This window comes from Oncorhynchus tshawytscha, linkage group LG10 (assembly GCF_018296145.1).
Source record: "Oncorhynchus tshawytscha isolate Ot180627B linkage group LG10, Otsh_v2.0, whole genome shotgun sequence".
Taxonomy (NCBI): domain Eukaryota; kingdom Metazoa; phylum Chordata; class Actinopteri; order Salmoniformes; family Salmonidae; genus Oncorhynchus; species Oncorhynchus tshawytscha.
The window spans coordinates 16,741,083-16,765,045 of NC_056438.1; the positions used below are offsets into that span (position 1 = coordinate 16,741,083).

At 41.5% G+C, this 23,963-nt stretch overlaps 2 protein-coding genes across 16 annotated transcripts in view; both read left to right on the forward strand.

The window, feature by feature from the left end:
• LOC112259872 (Fc receptor-like protein 5) overlaps window positions 1-23,963 on the forward strand; it is a 237,826-nt gene that overhangs the window by 19,800 nt on the left and 194,063 nt on the right. For 2 of the 8 annotated variants that reach the window (XM_042328230.1, XM_042328234.1), the window contains exons 23-27: window positions 3,312-3,386; window positions 3,758-3,820; window positions 4,133-4,207; window positions 4,378-4,434; window positions 4,567-4,604. In XM_042328230.1, the coding sequence (XP_042184164.1) occupies window positions 3,312-3,386; window positions 3,758-3,820; window positions 4,133-4,207; window positions 4,378-4,434; window positions 4,567-4,574 (278 nt within the window). In that variant the 3' untranslated portion in view covers window positions 4,575-4,604. The remainder of the gene's footprint in view (window positions 1-3,311; window positions 3,387-3,757; window positions 3,821-4,132; window positions 4,208-4,377; window positions 4,435-4,566; window positions 4,605-23,963) is intronic. The other 6 variants (XM_042328233.1, XM_042328235.1, XM_042328232.1 and 3 more) reach the window with 5 other exon arrangements.
• The window catches only part of LOC112260979 (basement membrane-specific heparan sulfate proteoglycan core protein), a 203,310-nt gene continuing 196,388 nt past the window's right edge, over window positions 17,042-23,963 (forward strand). For 7 of the 8 annotated variants that reach the window (XM_042328220.1, XM_042328223.1, XM_042328224.1 and 4 more), the window contains exons 1-2: window positions 17,043-17,129; window positions 17,346-17,429. In XM_042328220.1, coding sequence (XP_042184154.1) covers window positions 17,399-17,429 — 31 coding nt within the window. In that variant the 5' untranslated portion in view covers window positions 17,043-17,129; window positions 17,346-17,398. Of the gene's footprint in view, window positions 17,130-17,345; window positions 17,430-23,963 lie in introns of all 8 variants that reach the window. The other variant, XM_042328227.1, reaches the window with a different exon arrangement.

The following is a 23,963-nucleotide window of genomic DNA, read 5'->3' on the forward strand; positions in this document are numbered from 1 at the left end:
AAAATGTGTTCATTTACCGGAAGAAATGTATTCAAGATTCAATGAAGTAGCTAGCTAGCAAGTTACTAGATAGCTACAGTAGTTGCCTTGCTAACCAAACAAAGAGACTTGCTAGCTTAGCTAATTAACCATCCTCCTAGCTTGTAATTATGAAAATCAAATTCAACAATGCCAATGATGTTATCAATTTGACTTTTCAACAGCAGCTTAAACATAGGACATGTAAGAATTAACTTCATAGCCATTGAATATTGCAGTGCATTATTTAAGCAATAAGGTCTGAGGAGGTGTGGTATATGGCCAATATACCGAGGGCTAAGGGCTGTTGTTCTTAAGCATGGCGCAATGTGGAGTGCCTGGACACAGCCGTTAGCCGATGTATATTGGCCATATATCACAAATCCCAGAGGTGCCTTATTGCTATTATAAACTGGTTACCAATGTAATTAGAGCAATGTTTTTTCATATCCGTGGTATACGGTCTGATATACTACGGCTGTCAGGCAATCAGCATTCAGGGGTTGAACCACCCAGTTTATACATCAAAATCATGCATGCTCTAGAATGCCCTTCAAGCCAATCAGAAATGAGTATTCAACAATGCCACGGTATAATGTTTTGTATAACTGTAAATGTTTACTGATATTTTATTATCACCCCCTATAAAAACAGCAACGCCACCTGAGGCAGATTCAGTCTATTCTAAAGTAAAGCCATGCACAGCCCCCGGTAAGACTAAGGACTCGATTCAATCCGTATTGCGGAAGTTCAGTGAAAAAGGGGATGAAGGGAATGGTTGCAGTTTAACAGGCTCCTAACCAACTGTGCTATTGTGTTTTTTTCGCATTGTTTGTAACTTATTGTGTACATAATGTTGCTGCTACCGTCTCTTATGACCGAAAATAACTTCTGGATATCAGAAAAGTGACTACTCACCTCGAACTGGATGACGATTTTTTCTTTAATGAGTCCGATGGGAAGGACATACTCCATTCCATACTATCCTACTTACAGGACAATAAAAACTGCATCTTATGTTTCACCGAGTAGTGGCTCAATGACGACACGGATCATTTACAGTTGGCTGGGTTTTCGTGCATCGGCAGGACAAAACAGCTACCTCTGTAAAGACAAGGGTGGGGGAGTGTGTGTCTTTGTGAATAACAGCTGGTGAGCGATGTCCTATATCTATGAAGTCTAGATCACCTTTACGCCACATACAAAGCTCTCCTTCGCCCTCCATTTGGCAAATCTGACCATAATTATATTCTCCAGATTAAACTAATGCAAGAAGTACCAGTGATTTGCTCAATTACTTAACTTGTCAGATGACGCGGATGCTACTCTACAGAACTGTTTTGCCTTGCACAGACTGGAATATGTTCCGGGATTCATCCAATGGCATTGAGGAGTATACCACCTGAGTCACCGGCTTCATCAATAAGTGCATCGACGTCGCCTCCACAGCCACCCTACGTAGATATCCCATTCAGAAGCCGCCATGGATTACAGGCAACATCTGCACCGAGCTAAAAGCTAGAGCTGCCGCTTTCAAAGACTGGGATACTAATCCGGACGCTGAAAAGAAATCCCGCTATGCTCTCAGACTAACCATCAAACAGGCAAAGCATCAATACAGGACTGAGATTGGATCCTACTACACCGGCTCTGACGCTCATTGGATGTGGCAGGGCTTGCAAACTATTATGGACTACAATGGGAAACCCAGCTGCAAGTTTCCCAGATCCACAGATGCCCTTTCCCACCTGGACAAAAGGAACACGTATGTGAGAATGCTTTCATTGATTACAGCTCAGCATTCAACACCATAGTGCCAACAAAGCTCCTCACTATGCTAAGGACCCCGGGGACTAAACACCTCCCTCTGCAACTGAATCCTGGACTTCCTGATGGACCGCCCTCAGGTGGTAACGGTAGGCAACAACCCATCTGCCACACTGCTCCTCAAAACGAGGGCCCCTCAGGGTTGTGTGCTTTGTCCCCTCCTGTACTCCCTGTTCACCCAAGAGTGTGTGCTCAAGCATAACTCCTACACCATCATTAAGTTTGCTGACAACACAAGTGGTATGCCTGATCACCGACCTCAATGAGAGAATAGACCTACTCCCTATAAGCTGTCTCATCATTGTCGGTGGTCAGGCATATCACTGTTGTGTCATCAGCAAACTTAATTATGGTGTTGGAGGGGGCGGTCCATCAGGAAGTCCAACATCCAGTTGCAGAGGGTGGTGCCAGGACAACAAACTCTCCCTCAACTTGAGCAAGATGAAGGAGATGATTGTGGACTACAGGAAAAGGAGGGCTGAACACATCCCCATTTACATTGACATGGCTGGAGTGGAGCAGGTTGAGAGTTCAAGTTCCTTGGTGTCCACATCACCAACAAACTATCGTGGTCCAAACACACCAAGACAGTCGTGAAGAGGGCACGACAACACATTTTCCCCCTCAGGAGACTGAAAAGATTTGGCATGGGTCCCCAGATCCTCAAAGTTACACAGCTGGACCATCGAGAGCATCCTGACCGGTTGCATCACCGCCTGGTATGGCAACTGCTCGGCATCTGACAGTAAGGCGCTACAGAGGGTAGTGCGTACAGCCCAGTACATCACTGGGGCCGAGCTTCTTGCCATCCAGGACCTATTTACTAGACGGTGTCAGAGGAAGGCCCAAAAAATTGTCAAAGACTCCAGTCACCCAATTCATTGACTGTTCTCTCTGCTACCGCACAGCAAGCGGTACAGGAGAGCCAAGTCTACGTCCTAAAGGCTCTTTAACAGCTTCTACCCCAAGCCATAAGACTACTGCACAATTCATCAAAAGTCCACCCAGACCTTTATTTTTACACTGCTGCTACTCGCTGTTTATTATCTATACATAGTCACTTTACCTACATGTAGAAATTATCTCAACTAACCTGTACCCCCGCACATTGACTCGGTAGCCCCCGTATATAGCCTCGTTATTGTTATTTCATTACGTTACTTTTTAGTACATGTTTTACTTCAGTTTATTTAGTAAATATTGTTTTAACTCTTTCTTTAACTGCATTGTTGAGCTTGTAAGTAAGCATTTAACGGTAAGGTCTACACTTGTATTCGGCGCATGTGACAAATACGATTTAATTTGTAGATGAAGGCTGGACTGGAATCTCTCAAAATTCACTACTATGCTCTACACCTACATTACCTCTCTCTGAGATATGATGGTATTGTGATGTTTGGGACAAAGAGACAGAATATGCGATTAGCTAATTTCTTAGGTTGTTGACTGTAAATGTCCACTGTCAGCAGGAGCTGGATCTGTTGATGTGACCTATGCTGAGGTTGACCTCCAAAGAAAGGCCAAAGCCAAGAAGAAGAGAGGTAAGACTGAACATCCCTCCCTCCATATTCCCCTTATCAGAACCTCCCATCTATTTGACCCCATAGTGGATAAATGTATATATTATTCTGAATATAAGAAAATAGGTAAGACTGGACATCTCTCCTTCCATATTCCAACCATCATAATCCTCACTAACCTCGTACAACCATCATGAAAGTTTTGCAAGTTTCTCTACACTGTAATACAAGGTTGAATCCTCACACCTCTTTGACCCTGTGTTGAATAGCTGTATATTATTCTGTATACACCTGGATGTTATTCTGTATATAACTGTTTATTATTCTGTTCATTATTCTAGATATATTTCTGTATATTACTGTGTACTATTCTGATGTTTATCCTCCTACAGAAACACCAACCCCACCAGAGACAGATTCAGTCTATTCTCTAGTGAAGCCATACACAGTCCCCGGTAAGACTAAATCAGCAAATCTTTTATAGTGTATGAAGCTACACTATATCTCTCATATTAGAGTATATCTAAGTATGTCCTGACAAACTGGTGAGAAAAGGTTTCTGATCACATGTTACATTTTTATCATCCATGTGACAAATGTTAGATTATAGTGTTGATGTTAACATACCTTTGGATTTGCTCTCTCAAAGCAAATATTATTTTGCAACTAAATTGTCTGAAGATACAGGCCGGCCAATTGGGAAGCAGAATATGCATTAAGCTAATTCCATCCTAATTCCATTGTTGACTGGAAATGTCCATTGTCAGCAGCAGCTGGACCTGTTGATGTGACCTATGCTGAGGTTGACCTCCAAAAGAAGAACAAAGCCAAGAAGAAGAGAGGTAAGACTGAACATCCCTCCCTCCATATTCCCCTAATCAGAACCTCATTTATCTTTACCCCATATTGAATAAATTGATGTTATTCTGTATATTAGTCTGGGTATTATTTTGTTAATGATTCTGGATATAACTATTATATTATGCTGATGTTTATCCCCCTACAAAAACAGCAACCCCACCCGAGGCAGATTCAGTCTATTCTCAATTGAAGCCATGGTCATGCCCCGGTAAGAATAATAGCCATTTGTTATTGATACTAAAATGATATATCAGAACATTAGTTCCATATTTATATTCTAATGAATCCATTTGAAGTATATCTCAGTTTTATTTTTAGGGGATTTTTTTACATCATGCAGGTCCTTGAGGGAGATGGAGGGATAAATAACTTTGTGTGGTGATATGTTACAGGTCCTTGAGGGAGATGGAGGGATAAATAACTTTGTGTGGTGATATGTTACACGTCCTTGAGGGAGATGGAGGGACACATCATCATCAGAGGAGCAGGAAATACCTGGGAATACACACACATAAAGGATTTATATATATATATCAACAACTATATTTGATTTAATATTGGTTTAACTGTGTATAACTGCAACAGGTTTTGAAACCATGATATGGTGTTATGATTATTATCTGTAGCTACAGCAAGTGTATTGTGTATTGAGTTGTTGTGTTGTAAATCTATTGGCATGTATTGTCTTTGGTTTATTACTTCTGTCACTCAGATGATAGAATACTACACTACACAGCCAAAAGTATGTGGACACACAAGTGGATTCTGCTATTACAGCCACACCCCTTGCTGACGGGTGTATAAATTCGAGCACAGTAATGCGATCTCGAAAGACTCCAAACATTGGCAGTAGAATGGCCAGTACTGATGAACTGTCACTTTCACCGTAGAACCGTTAATGGATGCAACCTTTTCAACAAGTCCGTTCTTTAAAATGTCTGCCCTGGTCAACTGCAAGTGCTGTTATTGGGAAGTGGAAACGTCTAGGAGCAACAACTGCTCGGCCGCGAAGTGGTAGGCCACACGAACTCACAAAAACAAAGTCAGCACAAGAACTGCTAGTCGGGAACTTCATGAAATGGGTTTCTATGGATGAGCAGTCGCACACAAGCCTAAGATCACCATGCGCAATGCCAAGCATCAGCTGCAGTGGTGTAAAGCTCGCCACAATTGGACTCTGGAACATTGGAAATGTGTTCTCTGGAGTGATGAATCACGCTTCACCATCTGGGAGTCAGACGGACGAATCTGGGTTTTGCGGATGCAAGAGAACACTACCTGTCCCTATGCATCATAGTGAAACTGTAAAGTTTGGTGGGGAAGGAATAATGGTGTGGGGCTGTTTTTCATGGTTCGGGCTAGGCCCCTCGGTTCCTGTGAAAGGAAATCTTAACGCTACAGGATACAATGACACTCTATACAAATCTGTGCTTCAACTTTGTGGCAAGGCCCTTTCCTGTTTCAGCATGACAATGCGCCCGTGCACAAAGCGAGGTCTGTACCGAAGTGGTTTGTCGAGATTGGTGTGGAGGAACTTAACTGGCCTGCACAGAGCTCTGACCTCAACCTCATTGAACACCTTTGGAATGATTTGGAACGCCGACTGCGAGCCAGACCTAATCGCCCAACATCATTGTCCTACCTCACTAATGCTCTTGTGGCTGAATGGAAGCAATTCCCCACAGCAATTTTCCAACATCTAGTGGAAAGATATCCCATTAAAGTGGAGGCTATTATAGAAGCAAAAGGGGGACCAACTCGAAATTAATGCCCTTGATTTTGGAATTAGATGGTTGACGAGCAAGTGTTCTCATACTTTTGGCCATATAGTGTATATACTGAACAAGAATATAAAACACAACATGTAAAGTGTTGGTCCCACGTTTCATGAGCTGAAATGTTTCATACACACACAAAGCTTTTTCTCAAAAATGTTTTGGGAAAATGTGTTTACATCCCCGTTAGTGAACATTTCTCCTTTGCCAATATAATCCATATACCTGACAGCATGATCATTACACAGGTGGTGCTTGTGCTGGGGACAGTAAAATACCACTCTAAACTGTGCTGTTTTGTCACACAACACTATTGTAAGGGATCTCGTCCTCTTCTGAGGAGGATAAGCGAGAAGGACCAAAACGCAGCGTGGTAAGTGTCCATAATGTTTATTTTAAAACATAAACTGAACACTACGAAATACAAAACAATAAACGTGAAATGAACAAAACAGTTCCGTGTGACGACAAACACTGACACGGAAGAGAAACACCCACCACCAGAGGACCAGGCAGCGTGGTAACGGGCAGGAGAGGCAGCGATATTTGGAGAACTGGACTTGGGAGGAGATTCTGGACGGCAAAGGACCCTAGTCACAGTCAGGGGAATATCGCCGCTCCAAAGCAGAGCCGGAGGCGAATAGAGAGGCGGAGAAGTGAGTGTTTCTGTAACGAGTGTCGTCGTAGGTGGAAGGAGGTCAGGACCAGAGCGCAGCGTGGTAAGTGTTCATGATGAAGTTGAATTAAAACTCAGAACAATAAATGACAACGTGAATTTACCAAAACCGAGACAGTACCGTGTGGCCCAAACACTCACACGGAAACAAACACCCACAAACCAAAAGTGAAACCTAGGCTACCTAAAGTATGATTCTCAATCAGAGACAACTAACGACACCTGCCTCTGATTGAGAACCATACTAGGCCGAACACAAAAACCAACATAGAAAAACAAACAGACTGCCCACCCCAACTCACACCCTGACCATACTAAAACAAAGAAGAAAATAACAGAACTATGGTCAGAAACGTGACAACAATGCCATAGATGTCTCAAGTTGAGGGAGCGTGTAATTGCCATGCTGACTGCAGGAATGTACACCTGAGCTGTGGCTAGATCATTTAATGTTTATTTTTCCACCATAAGCCACCTCCAACGTTGTTTCAGAGAACCGTCTTCACAACTACGTGTAACCACGTCAGCCCAGGACTTCCACATCCGGCTTCTTCACCTGTGGGATGGTCTGAGACAAGCCACCCGGACGGACACCTGATGAAACTCTGGGTTTCCACCAAAAAATGTGTCAGAAGCTGTCTCAGGGAAACTTATCTGTTTGCTCGTCGTGTTCACCAGGGTCTTGAACTGACTGCTCTTTGGTGTTGTAACGGACTTCAGAGGACAATGCTCACCTAACGGTTAAAACTGTATTGGGTATGGCATCCTGTTTGTGAGCGGTTTGCTTTTGTCAACGTTGTGAACAGAGTGCCCCATGGTGGCAGTGTTTTTAATTGTATATTAAATAAATGTATGTAAAAAAACAATAATTAACTAGGCAAGTCAGTTAAGAACAAAATCTAATTTACAATGAAAGCCTAGGAACCGTGGGTTAACTGCCTTGTTCCGGGGCTTAATGACAGGTTTTTACCTTGTCAGCACGGAGATTTAATCCAGCAGCCTTTTGGTTACTCGCCCAACATTCTAACCGTTATGGTAGGGGCAGGCAGAAGCTATGGACAACTAACACAATTTCATTTTTTATTGGCAATTTGAGATCCTGAGACCCATTGTATGCCATTAATCCGCCTCCTTCACCTCATGTTTCAGCATGATAATGCATGGCCCTATGTCTCAAGGATCTGTACACATTTCCTGGAAGCTGAAAATGTCCCAGTGGCCTGCATACTCACCAGACATGTCAGCCATTGAGCTTTCCTTGGGATATTCTGGAACGACATCTACAACAGTGTGTTCCAGTATCCAGCAACTTCGCACAGCCATTGAAGAGGAGTGGGACAACATTCCACAGGCCACAATCAACAGCCTGATCAACACTGCCGTGCTGTATGAGGCAAATTGTGGTCCCACCCGATACTGACTGCTTTTCTGATCCATGCCCCTACATTTTTTAAAGTATCTGTGACCAACAGATGCATATCTGCATTCCCAGTCATAGGAAATCCATAGATTAGGGCCTAATGAATTTATTAAATTGGACTAATATCTAATATACATTGACTAATTTACATGAACTGTAACTCAGTAAAATCTTTGAAATTGTTGCATGTTGAGTTTATATTTTAATTCAGTGTATTAGTATATACATTTCACAGAATATTAGAATTATACACTTTTTTTAAAGACTACTTTTACAATATATTTGCTCTTGTATTTCTTTCAATCATCCACAAGAGGGCATGAATGCACAAGTAAACAGTTATAGTCAACTCATCCATACAACCGTCTTTCAGCCTTCCTTTCAGCCTAAAATAGTTTTTGGGCTCTCAATGTGTGAGTTCAAGGGACAATCTGTGATTGGTACATACACTTTGGGAATCTTAAAGAATATAACTTGCAAATGCCTCGTGAGATTAGTTGTCAATAGAGATTTTCATCATTCATTTTTAAATAAAGGTGTTGAAATGGACATTTCCTCTGTTTTATGAAGTATTTCTGAAAACACCTAGACAAAATAGAATGTTTCAGTGCTCAGTGTCCACTTTCACAGTATGTGAGAAACACCTCAAAACAAAGAGATCATGAAAGGGATCAATAGGGGACATTCACTACAGTATATTAATTGTCATGAATTAACCCCAAAAAAGATAAAATAATTTTACAGTATAATTTCCAGTTTTACTCTTCCCATCCAGTAATAAATATGTTTGTCATACATTCAAACACAATGAAATGTCAGTGACAAAAACATATTTGATCATGACCAAATGCATGGGATGTAAGGATATGTGGTATTTACAGGCCCAGCTCTGAGGGGGTTGCTAAAAGACCAGGAACAATTCAGCTTCATGGCTTATCCTCGAAAACCAGTTACTGGTTATAGTTTTTGATTGAATACTGTCTTCCTCATTGGGTCTCTGGTCTGTGGGAGTGACCTCACAACAGCTCTGCCTCTGATGTGTACTGTAGGTAGGATTCTAGCTCGCTGTAGTTACAGTGTGTATTAATTTCATAACAGCACCTGTCAATTTGACTCTATTTGTGGGTGATACTGACAGTTGTGGAAATCTGTTTTCATTGAATCTATTTATATAACTGGTGACAGTGACTCTATTCTTATATTTACATACTGTCTCTGCAGTCTGTTGTCCAAGGCAGGTAAATGATGTGGTGAGGTGTAGTAACATAAGGTATTAGTCTTTTGATCCTCTTTCATGGTTTTAAAATGACAAAATATCAACCAGTGTGTATGAACAATGCAACTACTAATACCTCTACCACTACCACTACTGTATCACCATGTTCTACAATACATTTTACAAATATCCTTATATCCCACTGTGTTATTCTAGCATGACTCAACAAAAAGAGAGATGTGTGTCAGTGCATCAATGTCATGGTGTTGTCAGATACTGTAACAGATCTCTGTAATGTGTTGCATGGAGAAGACATGTTGAGCTCTAGAATCTTCATACTGAACAGTGTTTATTCCTCCTACTTCCATCAGTACACTCGTAACAACCTCATCATTACGAAACTTCTATTTGATCAAACAAGCAGCAAGTAAGCCGTTCAATTATTATTTTTCTTTTTTCTTTTTGCCCTCCATACAAAAACAGTGGAAACACCACATGATGGAGAAGACAGATTTTTGGGACATGTATCTGTCTCATTTCAACTCTTCCTCTCTGGTTTCTCTCAGTCTTGCCCTCTTCATGTAGAGAGGATAGGTTAAGCCTGGTACAGAGGCTTTTCCTTTTGGGCTGTTGCCTGTGTATATTTTGTAAATCTAGGCTACTAACTTGATATTTTGTACTTTATGGTGTCTTCACCTACTCGCTCAATGAGAGAGAGATCTCCTAAACCTACTCTCTCACAGAGAGAGAGCTCCTAAACCTACTCTCTCACAGAGAGAGAGAGAGCTCCTAAACCTACTCTCTCACTGAGAGAGAGAGAGCTCCTAAACCTACTCTCTCACAGAGAGAGAGAGAGCTCCTAAACCTACTCTCTCACAGAGAGAGAGAGAGCTCCTAAACCTACTCTCTCACAGAGAGAGAGAGAGAGAGCTCCTAAACCTACTCTCTCACAGAGAGAGAGAGAGAGCTCCTAAACCTACTCTCTCACAGAGAGAGAGAGAGAGCTCCTAAACCTACTCTCTCACAGAGAGAGAGCTCCTAAACCTAGCTCCTAAACCTACTCTCTCACAGAGAGAGTGCTCCTAAACCTACTCTCTCACAGAGAGAGAGCTCCTAAACCTAGCTCCTAAACCTACTCTCTCACAGAGAGAGTGCTCCTAAACCTACTCTCTCACAGAGAGAGAGAGCTCCTAAACCTACTCTCTCACTGAGAGAGAGAGCTCCTAAACCTAGCTCCTAAATCTACTCTCTCACAGAGAGAGTGCTCCTAAACCTACTCTCTCACAGAGAGAGAGAGCTCCTAAACCTAGCTCCTAAACCTACTCTCTCACAGAGAGAGAGCTCCTAAACCTACTCTCTCACAGAGAGAGAGCTCCTAAACCTAGCTCCTAAATCTACTCTCTCACAGAGAGAGAGCTCCTAAACCTACTCTCTCACAGAGAGAGAGCTCCTAAACCTAGCTCCTAAACCTACTCTCTCACAGAGAGAGAGCTCCTAAACCTAGCTCCTAAATCTACTCTCTCTCACAGAGAGAGTGCTCCTAAACCTACTCTCTCACAGAGAGAGAGAGCTCCTAAACCTAGCTCCTAAACCAACTCTCTCACAGAGAGAGAGCTCCTAAACCTACTCTCTCACTGAGAGAGAGAGCTCCTAAACCTAGCTCCTAAATCTACTCTCTCACAGAGAGAGTGCTCCTAAACCTACTCTCTCACAGAGAGAGAGCTCCTAAACCTAGCTCCTAAATCTACTCTCTCACAGAGAGAGAGCTCCTAAACCTAGCTCCTAACCTACTCTTTCACAGAGAGTATGTCCCTATTCCACATACGTTTGTCACCTTTTTGACCGTACAAAACAAAGGTTGGACCAGTTCAGTTGTTTGTGTGTGTGGGGCTTTTTGTGTTTAACAGAGAGATGAATGGCAATGTTATTTTTGTATACCGTATACTGTAGTTCACTTGTCATATTAATATCTGCTTTACATTTAATCTATCACTCTGATCACTACTTTCCTGGGTTATTTCTTTGAACAGTTGACAGACCTCCTTGTTTGTGCTGTAACGCAAGAACATTCACACACAGTTGACCTCCAAATAGCTCCTAAACCAAATGATAAATGTCACATGTGCCATGAAGTCAAACCTTTGACACCTTTCCACCTTTCCTAGTAAAACTACAGATTCTACTGAAAATGTAAACATGACCGGGTATTGTAAATGCAATATTGACTTTTATCCAAAAACGTCTTCCTCAGATCTTGTCCACCCACAGAAAGACCACAGTGTTGCTGTGTCCACTCCTTTTACAGAAAGAGGAAGTTGACTTCAGATAAACAGGACATGCTAATTTATTCTGTAAATCTTTAAAGCATCTGTAGCTTTCTTATTGTGACTAAAAAACATTTGTGTCACAGCCACAGGAACTGTAGGGAACACTGGACACTAACTTTGGAATGCAATGTTCCAATTGCAACTCTCAACTTAATATAGAGTGTTATGTAGTAGGTAGTTTAGTGTTCGCACACGGTTAGGTAACACACTCAGGCACAGGCCGAGGGCATGAGACGTGAAAAAACTACCTCAGCTCGCAGTCGGCTCAGTAGGAAAATAGTCTAGAGACGCTGCTGACACTGTTTGTGAGATGCCGGAAAAAAGGCATTTTTTTAAACCGTCCATCGACTCCTGCCGTGTCACCCAAACAAACAAAAACAGTCCCTCAGAGAATGATCAAGTGCACAAATGATAAATAGTCGCTTATAGATATGTCAGTTATGTGGCTAGCTGCCGGCTGAGACTGAGCTTCAACTGTCAAATGAAAAAGTCAACCACCAAACCCCTGAGAGGAGTTAGTTACTAAGCATGCTGACTGTGGTTTTGACATATTCTCCTAAGCAGCAGTGTGACAGTGAGAGGTGAGAAGAGCTGTGTGTGTATATGAAGGGAGGGGGTGGCTGAAGATGTCCATTTCCTTTGTGGGCAGTGGCACAAATTAGGTTAGCTAGCTAAGGCATATATATATATATATATATATCTCACAGAGAAAGCGTTTTTGACCATTTTTGATTCAGAGGGGAATTTTTCAGCATGAAAAACCCAGCAGCGTTAGAGTTCTTGAAACAAACTGTAGGTACTTACCAGACCCTGTTCAAAGGTACTTAAATATTTAGTCTTGCCAGTTCACCCTCTGCGTGGCACACGTACACAACCCACGTCTCAATTGTCTCAAGGCTTAAAAATCCTTCTTTAACCTGTCTTCTCCCCTTCATCTACACTGATTGAAGTGGATTTCACCTGGATTAACCTGTTCAGTCTATGGCATGGAAAGAGCAGGTGTCCTTAATGTTTTGTACACTCAGTGTATGTCTTCCTGTCTGTCTGTCTGTCTGTCTTTCCGTATCCATCTATCTGTTCATAGGGCAACATGAAACAAACATCTGCACATTCTGATGTCAAACCACAAGATCTGATCTCAGATCTCTCTTCTAGTTCCATCCTCTTTCCTCCAATAAAGAGGTTGGGGCCATGTAACTAATGTAGCCAAACATAAAAATACATTTCTCAGAAAATAACAGTTACTCTTCTTTTGTTCAGTCTTTATACATTTCTGCAGAATCTTGTCTCTCTTTTTCTCTGTGTGATGTAATCAGACTCACCATACAGGAAGTAGAGCGGTTTGTCAGAGGAACTGTAGTTCGGAGATGGTCAGTGGGACAGAATGGAGAACACCTTGCTCTGTGTGCTACACTGAAAGTACTGTCGATGTATTATTGTCTGTACTGTAATGACTTTCTTTGTCTTTGTTGAATCTACTGTGGACACTGGTGAAGATGCTAGATATTCATTTATTTGATGAAACCTCCATCTTTATGTTTCATCCTCTTTGTCTCTGTCACTGCTTTTCCTTTCTCAGTCATTTTATTTTAAAGAAATAGGTGAGTCAGTTGAAATAGGTGATTCAGTTGAAATAGGTGATTGATACACTATTTATATTGAGTCATTCATGATGTACGTGTCAGTATTCGGTTGTGTTTGTATGCTCTGTGTAGAAAAGTAAAACAAATGTGTTTCATTTGTCTCATGATACTGTAACAAGTATAAGGTAATGGTATTGTGTTGATTGTGTCTATGCAGAGAAACCTGTTCTGACCATCCAGCCCAACAGCACTCTGTACCCTGGAGAGCAAAGAGGCACTGAGTTCGAAGGTAGGCCTTGAAATACATCCACAGGTACACCTCCAATTGATTCAAATTATGTCATTTAGCCTATCAAAAGCTTCTAAAGCCATGACATAATTTTCCAAGCTGTTTAAAGGCACAGTCAACTTAGTGTATGTAAACTTCTGACCTGCTGGAATTGTGATATAGTGAATTATAAGTGAAAATCTCTCTGTAAACAATTGTTGGAAACATTACTTGTGTCATGCACAAAGTAGAGTGGTTGAAAAACAAGTTTTAATGACTCCAACCTAAGTGTATGTAAACTTCCGACTTCAACTGCATATGCTCCCAAGTGGCGCACAATGGGATTGCCTTGCAGTTCTCCAGCTGTATCCACAGAAAGCGCACAAGGTTCAATGCATGAGGTCAAGCGGCATGGGATGGGCCGCAGAGCCACACAGAAGACGGACCTAGCCCATGGGATACCCCGCCACACTGGGTCGCACAGAGCAACACTTTAAGGGGCATTGCACTAATAATGGGACTGTCAAAGGAAACGTTCCCGCTGTTCTTAATGCCGGTCTGCACGTTCAAACTAAAACAATGTAACTAATAATGGCATCTTTATGTTTTCCTTAATAAAATAATGATACAAATACTCTTTCAAAATGCCATTGTTTATTTGGTTATGTATCGATAATGAATTACTATGGGAATAAATATCACTGAATTACAGAAATATTTAAACAAAGTTAATGAAGGTAAACAAATTGTTGCTTACTGGAGAATACTCTTTCAAAACACACGGTCACGTTGCACAGCGTCATTATGGCAGGTAGCAGGTAGCTGGAAAATAAACTTTCCTAGACGGAGGGTAGGGGAGAATTCTATCATCAAATGTATTTTAGTTCGGTTGGCTGTATAACAACCGGCCGTGATTGCTGCCTGCCATCCAGGACCTCTACAGGCGGTGTCAGAGGAAGGCCCTAAAAATTGTCAAAGACCCCAGCCACCCCAGTCATAGACTGTTCTCTCTACTACTGCATGGCAAGCGGTGCCAAGGAGTGCTAAGTCATTTTAGGACCAGATGGTTTGCTTCTTTTTTTCAAAAGTTTTTATCCCCCCACAGCCATAAGACTAACCTGAACAGGTAATCAAATGGCTACCCGGACTATTTGCATTGTGTGCCCCCTAAGCTAGACCCTCTTTTACGCTGCTGCTACTATCTGTTTGTCATATATGCATAGTCACTTCCCAACTATATCTACAAGTAACAAATACTACTCTCAATCAGCCTGACTAACAAAAGAGAGGTTTTCTGTACATAGCCTACAGACTACTGTTATTTTCAACTGTTGTTTTTATTTCCTTAGGAAACTTACCTATTGTTCACCTAATAAGTGATGATTTTTTTGCACTATTGGTTAGAGCCTGTAAGCATTTCACTGTGACAAATAAACGTTAATTTGATTTGATTTGTTGCAATTTCACTTTAATCCACCAGAAAAGACAAAACAAATAATACAACAAAAAGTATTATTGTTATTACACTTGTAATAAGTGTAATCACATCCGACCGTGATTGGGAGTCCTATAGGGTGGCACACAATTGGCCCAGCATTTCTCTCCCTCTAAAAACAGCAATTCATGTTTTGGCCTTTACAAATACTATTTTGGCATTTATTCAGATTACAATCGCTTATTTTGTTTTTTTGAAAACGAAATAACCTCCAAAATATTGTTATATATTATCAAGTTGATGGCACAGTCATATACTGTAGCGGCACCTACATAAAGCTGAGAGACTCACTCATTCATGGCTTTGGATGAAAATAAATAAGCACCTACATTCTTTCTGATAGTCTTTAATAAAGAAATGTTTTGGTTATCCTGACCTGGACACCATGTACAGTATTATAATAGCCCATTATGGGCTGTTTGCAGGACCATATACCTTTACCAACACCTCTCTGTATTTTCATACTTTGTGGATGGGGCCCCCAGTGGTGCAGCTGTCTAATCAAATCAAATCAAATGTTATTTGTCACATACACATGGTTAGCAGATGTGAATGTAGCGAAATGCTTGTGCTTCTAATTCTGACAATGCAGTAATAACCAACGAGTAATCTAACCTAACAATTCCAAAACTACTACCTTATACACACAAGTGTAAAGAATGTGTACATAAAGAATATGTACATAAAGATATATGAATGAGTGATGGTACAGAACGGCATAGGCAAGATGCAGTAGATGGTATCGAGGACAGTATATACATGTACATATGAGATGAGTATTGTAGGGTATGTAAACATTATATTAAGTAGCATTGTTTGAAGTGGCTAGTGATACATTTTTACATCAATTTCTATCAATTTCCATTATTAAATTGGCTGGAGTTGAGTCAGTATGTTGGCAGCCGCCACTCAATGTTAGTGGTGGCTGTTTAACAGTCTGATGGCCTTGAGATAGAAGCTGTTTTTCAGTCTCTCGGCCCCTGCTTTGATGCACCTGTACTGACCTCACCTTCTGGATGATAGCGGGGTGAACAGGCATTGGCTCGGGTGGTTGTTGTCCTTGATGACCTTTATGGCCTTCCTGTGACATTGGGTGGTGTAGGTGTCCTGGAGGGCAGGTAATTTGCCCCCAGTGATGCGTTGTGCAGACCTCACTACCCTCTGGAGAGCCTTACGGTTGTGGGAGGAGCAGTTGCCGTACCAGGCGGTGATACATCCCGACAGGATGCTCTCAATTGTGCATCTGAAGAAGTTTGTGAGTGCTTTTGGTGACAAGCCAAATTTCTTCAGCCTCCTGGGGTTGAAGGGTCGCTGCTGCGCCTTCTTCACCACTCTGTCTGTGTGGGTGGACCAATTCAGTTTGTCCGTGATGTGTACGCCGAGGAACTTAAAACTTACTACCCTCTCCACCGCATCGCAATGCAAAATGCGTTGCTACAGATACCCGTGCCGGTCTCCACCGGGAGACCCATGAGGCAGCTTTTGGTTTTAATTTAGAATCCTCCAATCCTCTATATGTAATTATTGGCGGAGAGTCACGTCATATTTCTCGATACACTGTAGGCCTTCCGTAGGCAACATGAGTCTCACTAGTGTTGAGGAATGTGCTATTAAAAGTGGTCTGTATTATTTATTTAAATGGATTCCCAATAGGATTTGAAGCAATAGCAATAACTATTTTAGCATCGTTTCGCCATTCTCTGATACAAGCATGGGGACTGTTCTTGATAAATCAATGAGATTTTTATGTTGACTGAAACGACCAGACACACACACATGAAAAATACATTATCCTGATACACATCTCATAAACAACACACTAACAAATACATATCTATGTAGACAGTTTTTAACTAAATGTGTCCCTCAGAACCATCTGAGTAATGAATAAGTTAGCTAGCTGACTGTGGTTTTGACACATGCTATTACTGAGCAGTAGTGTGTGTGTGAAGAGAGAGGGAAGGAGGTGGGGGTGAAGATGTCTATTTGGGCTTTGTGGAACAACTGAGGTTAGCACCCTAGGCTTGAAGGGAGGCCTATAGTCAGTATCTATCCAGCTATCTATCTGTGCATTGTGGGCGGAGAGATGAAACAACCTTCTGCACATTATGATATCAAACTACAAGCTCTGATCTCATCTCAGGTATCTATTCTCATTTCACCCTCCTTTTATCCATTAAAGAGGAAGGAACCAGTGTGAGTCCATGTAGCGAATCACAAGATATTTGTCAGAAAATAAACTCACCAGCAACTGTTACTCTTTTTTTTCACAGTCTTTGTACATTGCTGTAGAATGCTTCTCTCTATTTCTTTGTGTGACGGTAAAGAGGCGTGAACTAATCCGTCTGTCATCATATAGGAAGTAGAGGGGTTTGTCAGAAGAACTGAAGTTCAGAGTTCCAGCAGGACAGAATGGAGTCCACCTTGCTCTGTGTGTTACTCTGTAAGTACTGAGTGAGTGTGTTTGTGTATGAACACTAATTACCTGATTTATTAAACCTTTGATGGATAAAAGGAATAAGACAATCATGTAAATTAAGACAGTTTCATGTTTTAGCTTTTTAGTGTGTTTTGTACCTTATTGATAAAACAGTGCAAATACTTATTAGTAAATTACACTAAAGTTGGATAGCAGCAAATATGGTGTAAGTCTACAGATAAAGGATCTTAATTTGGTCACTCTTTTGTTGCTAAGAATTGTCGTTAACCACAGGAAATGCAGATTTTAACAGTATTGCACTTTTCATGTCGCCTAATTTTAGCCAGCTAATATCCTAACCATCAATCAAGCCACATGTTGGACTAAATGTTTAAATCCGGTTGCTGCAGGATTATTTTGCTGTGAACATATAGTTTAATTTAAGATCAAATCAAATCAAATTTTTCAAATCAAATCAAATTTTATTTGTCACACATACACATGGTTAGCAGATGTTAATGCGAGTGTAGCGAAATGCTTGTGCTTCTAGTTCCGACAATGCAGTAATAACGAGCAAGTAATCTAACTAACAATTCCAAAAAAAAAACTACTGTCTTATACACAGTGTAAGGGGATAAAGAATATGTACATAAGGATATATGAATGAGTGATGGTACAGAGCAGCATAGGCAAGATACAGTAGATGATATCGAGTACAGTATATACATATGAGATAAGTATGTAAACCAAGTGGCATAGTTAAAGTGGCTAGTGATACATGTATTACATAAGGATGCAGTCGATGATATAGAGTACAGTATCAACGTATGCATATGAGATGAACAATGTAGGGTAAGTAACATTATATAAGGTAGCATTGTTTAAAGTGGCTAGAGATATATTTACATAATTTCCCATCAATTCCCATGATTAAAGTGGCTGGAGTAGAGTCAGTGTCATTGACAGTGTGTTGGCAGTAGCCACTCAATGTTAGTGGTGGCTGTTTAACAGTCTGATGGCCTTGAGATAGAAGCTGTTTTTCAGTCTCTCGGTCCCAGCTTTGATGCACCTGTACTGACCTCGCCTTCTGGATGACAGCGGGGTGAACAGGCAGTGGCTCGGGTGGTTGATGTCCTTGATGATCTTTATGGCCTTCCTGTAGCATCGGGTGGTGTAGGTGTCCTGGAGGGCAGGTAGTTTGCCCCGGTGATGCGTTGTGCAGACCTCACTACCCTCTGGAGAGCCTTACGGTTGAGGGCGGTGCAGTTGCCATACCAGGCGGTGATACAGCCCGCCAGGATGCTCTCGATTGTGCATCTGTAGAAGTTTGTGAGTGCTTTTGGTGACAAGCCGAATTTCTTCAGCCTCCTGAGGTTGAAGAGGCGCTGCTGCGCCTTCCTCACGATGCTGTCTGTGTGAGTGGACCAATTCAGTTTGTCTGTGATGTGTATGCCGAGGAACTTAAAACTTGCTACCCTCTCCACTACTGTTCCATCGATGTGGATGGGGGTGTTCCCTCTGCTGTTTCCTGAAGTCCACAATCATCTCCTTAGTTTTGTTGACGTTGAGTGTGAGGTTATTTTCCTGACACCACACTCCGAGGGCCCTCACCTCCTCGTAGGCCGTCTCGTCGTTGTTGGTAATCAAGCCTACCACTGTTGTGTCGTCCGCAAACTTGATGATTGAGTTGGAGGCGTGCATGGCCACGCAGTCGTGGGTGAACAGGGAGTACAGGAGGGGGCTCAGAACGCACCCTTGTGGGGCCCCAGTGTTGAGGATCAGCGGGGAGGAGATGTTGTTGCCTACCCTCACCACCTGGGGGCGGCCCGTCAGGAAGTCCAGTACCCAGTTGCACAGGGCGGGGTCGAGACCCAGGGTCTCGAGCTTGATGACGAGCTTGGAGGGTACTATGATCATATATCTGTATATGAGGTGGGGGTGAATGACCACCCTACACCCTACACTGAAGTAGCATCTCTGTGAGAACCTGAGCTTGTAGACCAGATGGTGTGGTGGTGTGGTGAGCATTTAACCAGGTCACCACTCAGGAAATAAAGAGTAGCTCTAACTCAGTGGTTACTAAATGTGCTGTCAATGATGATGAATGCAAAATGCTATATTTGTTGGATGTGTTCTAGTATCAAGTTGTGAATATTGTAAATGGTTGAGAGTTCCGTCTCTACAGATATAGTAAACTGTACTAAGAGATTGATGAGTGTTGACAAGCTATACCTCATGGTGCTATGGACAAAAGAGACTATCAAGACTGAAAACTAACAATGCTATTCATAAGGTTGTCTTCAGCTAACGTGGTACTATCTAGCTATGCTATTAGCCAACTAGGTGAAAACTAGCTAGCTAACACCAAAAGCTCACGGCTAATCATCGAATTGTACACGCAAAACCCGGTTCAGCAATGCTTTTCCCACAAAGTTATTATGGGCCCTGTACCCCATGGAAAACAAACATTCTCAGGCAGCTCTCGATCAAGTCCAGTGAGTTTTGTAAGATTTTACTGAGTACCGGCCTGTGCTGAGCTTAAAACCTGTTAAGGATCAGGTGAATTTTTTCAACATTTTGTTAAAAATTGCGCACCGGCCTGTGCTGAGCTTAAGCCACAATTCCTAGTCCTCACGGCTAATGAAAGCTAGCTAACCGCCGTCTGGGTATAGCCATTTTAGCCGTTGTATTTAGTTTGCCTTGCATTGAGTTGCTTTGTGCCTACTAACTGAACCAGACCCACTTTGTGGGGATTCGGTCCACGTGAGTTATTTTGCTTCAAGTGCTTGTTTGATGTTACCTCTTTGACACCACTACCTCTGGTGAGCACGAGTCACCTGGCACCTGATGCACACTAATTACTGTCTACTATTACCAGTTGTGATTTAGGCATGTAAATATTGGTGGGGCCCCCAAAAAAGTGGGATGCATGCCAGCATAGCCACTACACAACACAACACTAAACAATACATTAATTGCACTATAACGGTGACAAACGTACCCCACAAACTGTTAGGGCCTAAATAAAGCTGTCCCAACAGCAGTGTCACCACAGCAGTCACAACACCTTACCACTGCTACACATGGCTATCAGCGTAGCCTTGTCTGGCAGCGAAATAGTTCATTCAGCCTCATTTACTGCCTTTAAAAACATAGCTGATATGGCTTACTTGCTTAAACAAATGGTGTCTACTGACAATTGAGATTTATGAACTATAGCATAAGGGGACGACAAGTGGATAAGAGGCAATCCGCAATTTCAATTAAGACATTAATAAGTGAGCTAAGATGGACGTAGTCTATATAACTATTTGTTCAGCACTTTTGAAATGTAGTGACAGAATTCAGAACATGAGCCGTACATACAGTGTTCTCCCTGTACACCAAGTCAGAACCTTAGGATAAATAAAGGGGGCATATAAGCAGACAATGAAAGCTCTTACAATATTCGATGATTACATTTCTCAAAAACAGGTTATAGGCTACATGTGCACCACCAAGTCACAACAGTAGACAAAATTAAGAGGTGAAAATGGACCACATTATTAGGGTGATGCACATGTTCTTCAAACAGCTTTTACTACACAACATACACTTAGTATTACTTTCTTAGCTTCAGTATACATATATCCCTGTCATATTACATAATTTATGCAGCGGCATACAATACATTTTTGGACTCACCTTGTTGTGCTGTGTTCACTTGAACAGGAAGCTGGCGCGGCGGTCCTTCGTGGACAAATTTTGTCATCAAACTTTGTCATCAAAGTCTGGCATTCTCTGGATTTATGGTGCTTTCAAGACAACTGGGAACTCTGGAAAGAAAAGGTTGAATCATGATGACATCAGTGATCTTCAAGTAGCTCTAGAAAGAGGCCCGAGTTGGATGAAAGTTCAAAACGTATAGTCCCAGTCGTAGCTCGATTTTCCAGTGTTCCCAGTTGTCTTAAACCCACTAAAGTCAGATTTTGCAGTTCTGAGTTAACAGTTGCTTTGATCAAGGCACAAATCATGCTTCATTGACAGCATGGCCACTGTTGATTGTTTATCATTTTAAACGAGGAAAATAGACCCCTACTCTTAGACTTGGGACCACACAGCCACTCCCCTGAGTAGCAGGCTAATGATTGCTTTGCAATGCTTACAGTTAAATTTGCGATTTCCAACTTGTGTAATGTTTATCTCCAAAGGCCGATGAGCACCGACACGTTTTATCTATAATTTCTCTTCATTATTTCTCTTCAGATGACAAGGATTAAAAAGGATATGCCAGTAGATTGTCAACTTGATTCATGATGATGACTGCTACCTAAGATTTTGACAGGATTAGTCCAATCAAAGCTAATGTACATGATTTGATGTCATTTTATCTGTGTCCAATGACCTTGAGGCTTCTTGGATGGACAGTTCTAATGTAACTCTATGGCAGCACCCAAGGGGCTAGAATTTTAGAGCTCTATCCTTAGACTTGGTGGTGAAGTAGTGTCCCCGTGAGTGACAGAACACTGAGCCAATCACAGTGTAACGCTCCGTATTTTCTGCTGGCTTGCCCCACCACCACAGAAAGCACTGAGCTAGGTTGAAACCCCTTCATTTTGGAGCTGCCTTATCAAGAAAACAAAAAAGAGACCATGGTTGTGGTTGAAAACTCAAACTAACCACACTAACCTACTATGTGTGATGTAAATTGAGTATGTAGTATGCTTGTTGGTCATAGTATGGATCGAGTTAGTATGCCAAAAGTTCCCGGATGTCATACTACATTTGCCGAATTACGAAGTATACACGCAATGGACACTATTTCTCTACTTTTAGGGCCCATAATGCAATTCTTTAGAAAATGGGTGTGGCTTCACAACATTTTCAAATTTGAGGAAAAAGGTGGAAAATATGCAGCCAAAGTCCAACAAGAGCGGATACAAATTCATTGCTTTAACTAAATATGACAAAGCTAAGACAATGTTGAGCAATGTAGTAAAGTAATGACTTCTCAAATAAGTTATTCTAAACGTTATTTTGGCTGACAATGTGTTGGCTACGCTATGGTTACGAACCACATAGCATATCATAGCACTTCTGTAACGTACAATTGACCTATTTTAGTGCCCAAAAAAACGTAATACTTCCAGGTCAAAAGTAATATGAATATCATTGTAAAGTACAATTTCTCCCCTGTCCAGCAAAATCAATGACGAGACCTTCATGCCGCCCGGCTCTGCGTAATTAAAGAAGTCAATGAGCTCTACGTAATTAAAGAAGTCAATGAGCTCTGTGTAATTACAGAAGTCAATGAGCTCTACGTAATTAAAGAAGGCAATGAGCTCTGCGTAATTAAAGAAGGCAATGAGCTCTGCATAATTAAAGAAGGCAATGAGCTCTGCATAATTAAAGAAGGCAATGAGCTCTGCATAATTAAAGAAGGCAATGAGCTCTGCATAATTAAAGAAGGCAATGAGCTCTGTGTAATTAAAGAAGGCAATGAGCTCTGTGTAATTAAAGAAGGCAATGAGCTCTGCGTAATTAAAGAAGGCAATGAACTCTGTGTAATTAAAGAAGTCAATGAGCTCTGTGTAATTAAAGAAGTCAATGAGCTCTGTGTAATTAAAGAAGTCAATGAGCTCTGCGTAATTAAAGAAGTCAATGAGCTCTACGTAATTAAAGAAGTCAATGAGATCTGTGTAATTACAGAAGGCTGAGCTCTCCGTAATTAAAGAAGTCAATGAGCTCTGCGTAATTAAAGAAGGCAATGAGCTCTGCGTAATTAAAGAAGGCAATGAGCTCTGCGTAATTAAAGAAGTCAATGAGCTCTGCGTAATTAAAGAAGGCAATGAGCTCTGCGTAATTAAAGGCAATGAGCTCTGCGTAATTAAAGAAGGCAATGAACTCTGTGTAATTAAAGAAGTCAATGAGCTCTACGTAATTAAAGAAGTCAATGAGCTCTGCGTAATTAAAGAAGGTAATGAACTCTGTGTAATTAAAGAAGTCAATGAGCTCTGTGTAATTAAAGAAGTCAATGAGCTCTGCGTAATTAAAGAAGGCAATGAGCTCTGCGTAATTAAAGAAGTCAATGAGCTCTGCGTAATTAAAGAAGGCAATGAGCCCTGTGTAATTAAAGAAGGCAATGAGCTCTGCGTAATTAAAGAAGTCAATGAGCTCTGTGTAATTAAAGAAGGCAATGAGCTCTGTCGAGTCTTTTTAAAAATAGCGGCTGGGGAAGTGAAACCTAGTGAAAGGGAAGGGGGAGATAAGCCATGTGGGAAAATAGCTTTTTCACCCGATCTGTCCAACTTATCATCTCTAAAATGTAAATAAAACACTATAAAGAGTTTGTATGTGTCATTGCATGCCTATTTGAAGATTTGTTTTGAATTTGAATTGGGCTTTTAGGGCAGCGCTAAAGTTATCTTCAGAAGTAAACAGCTGCTGTTGCGGCTTTGGAGAGTCATGGCGGCTTGCAATGATGATGTAAAAATGAATGCATTCAGTTGTACAATTGACTAGGTATCCCCCCTTACCCTGTCCCTTTCTTGTTTTTAATGTGTGCTGTACATTACGTTA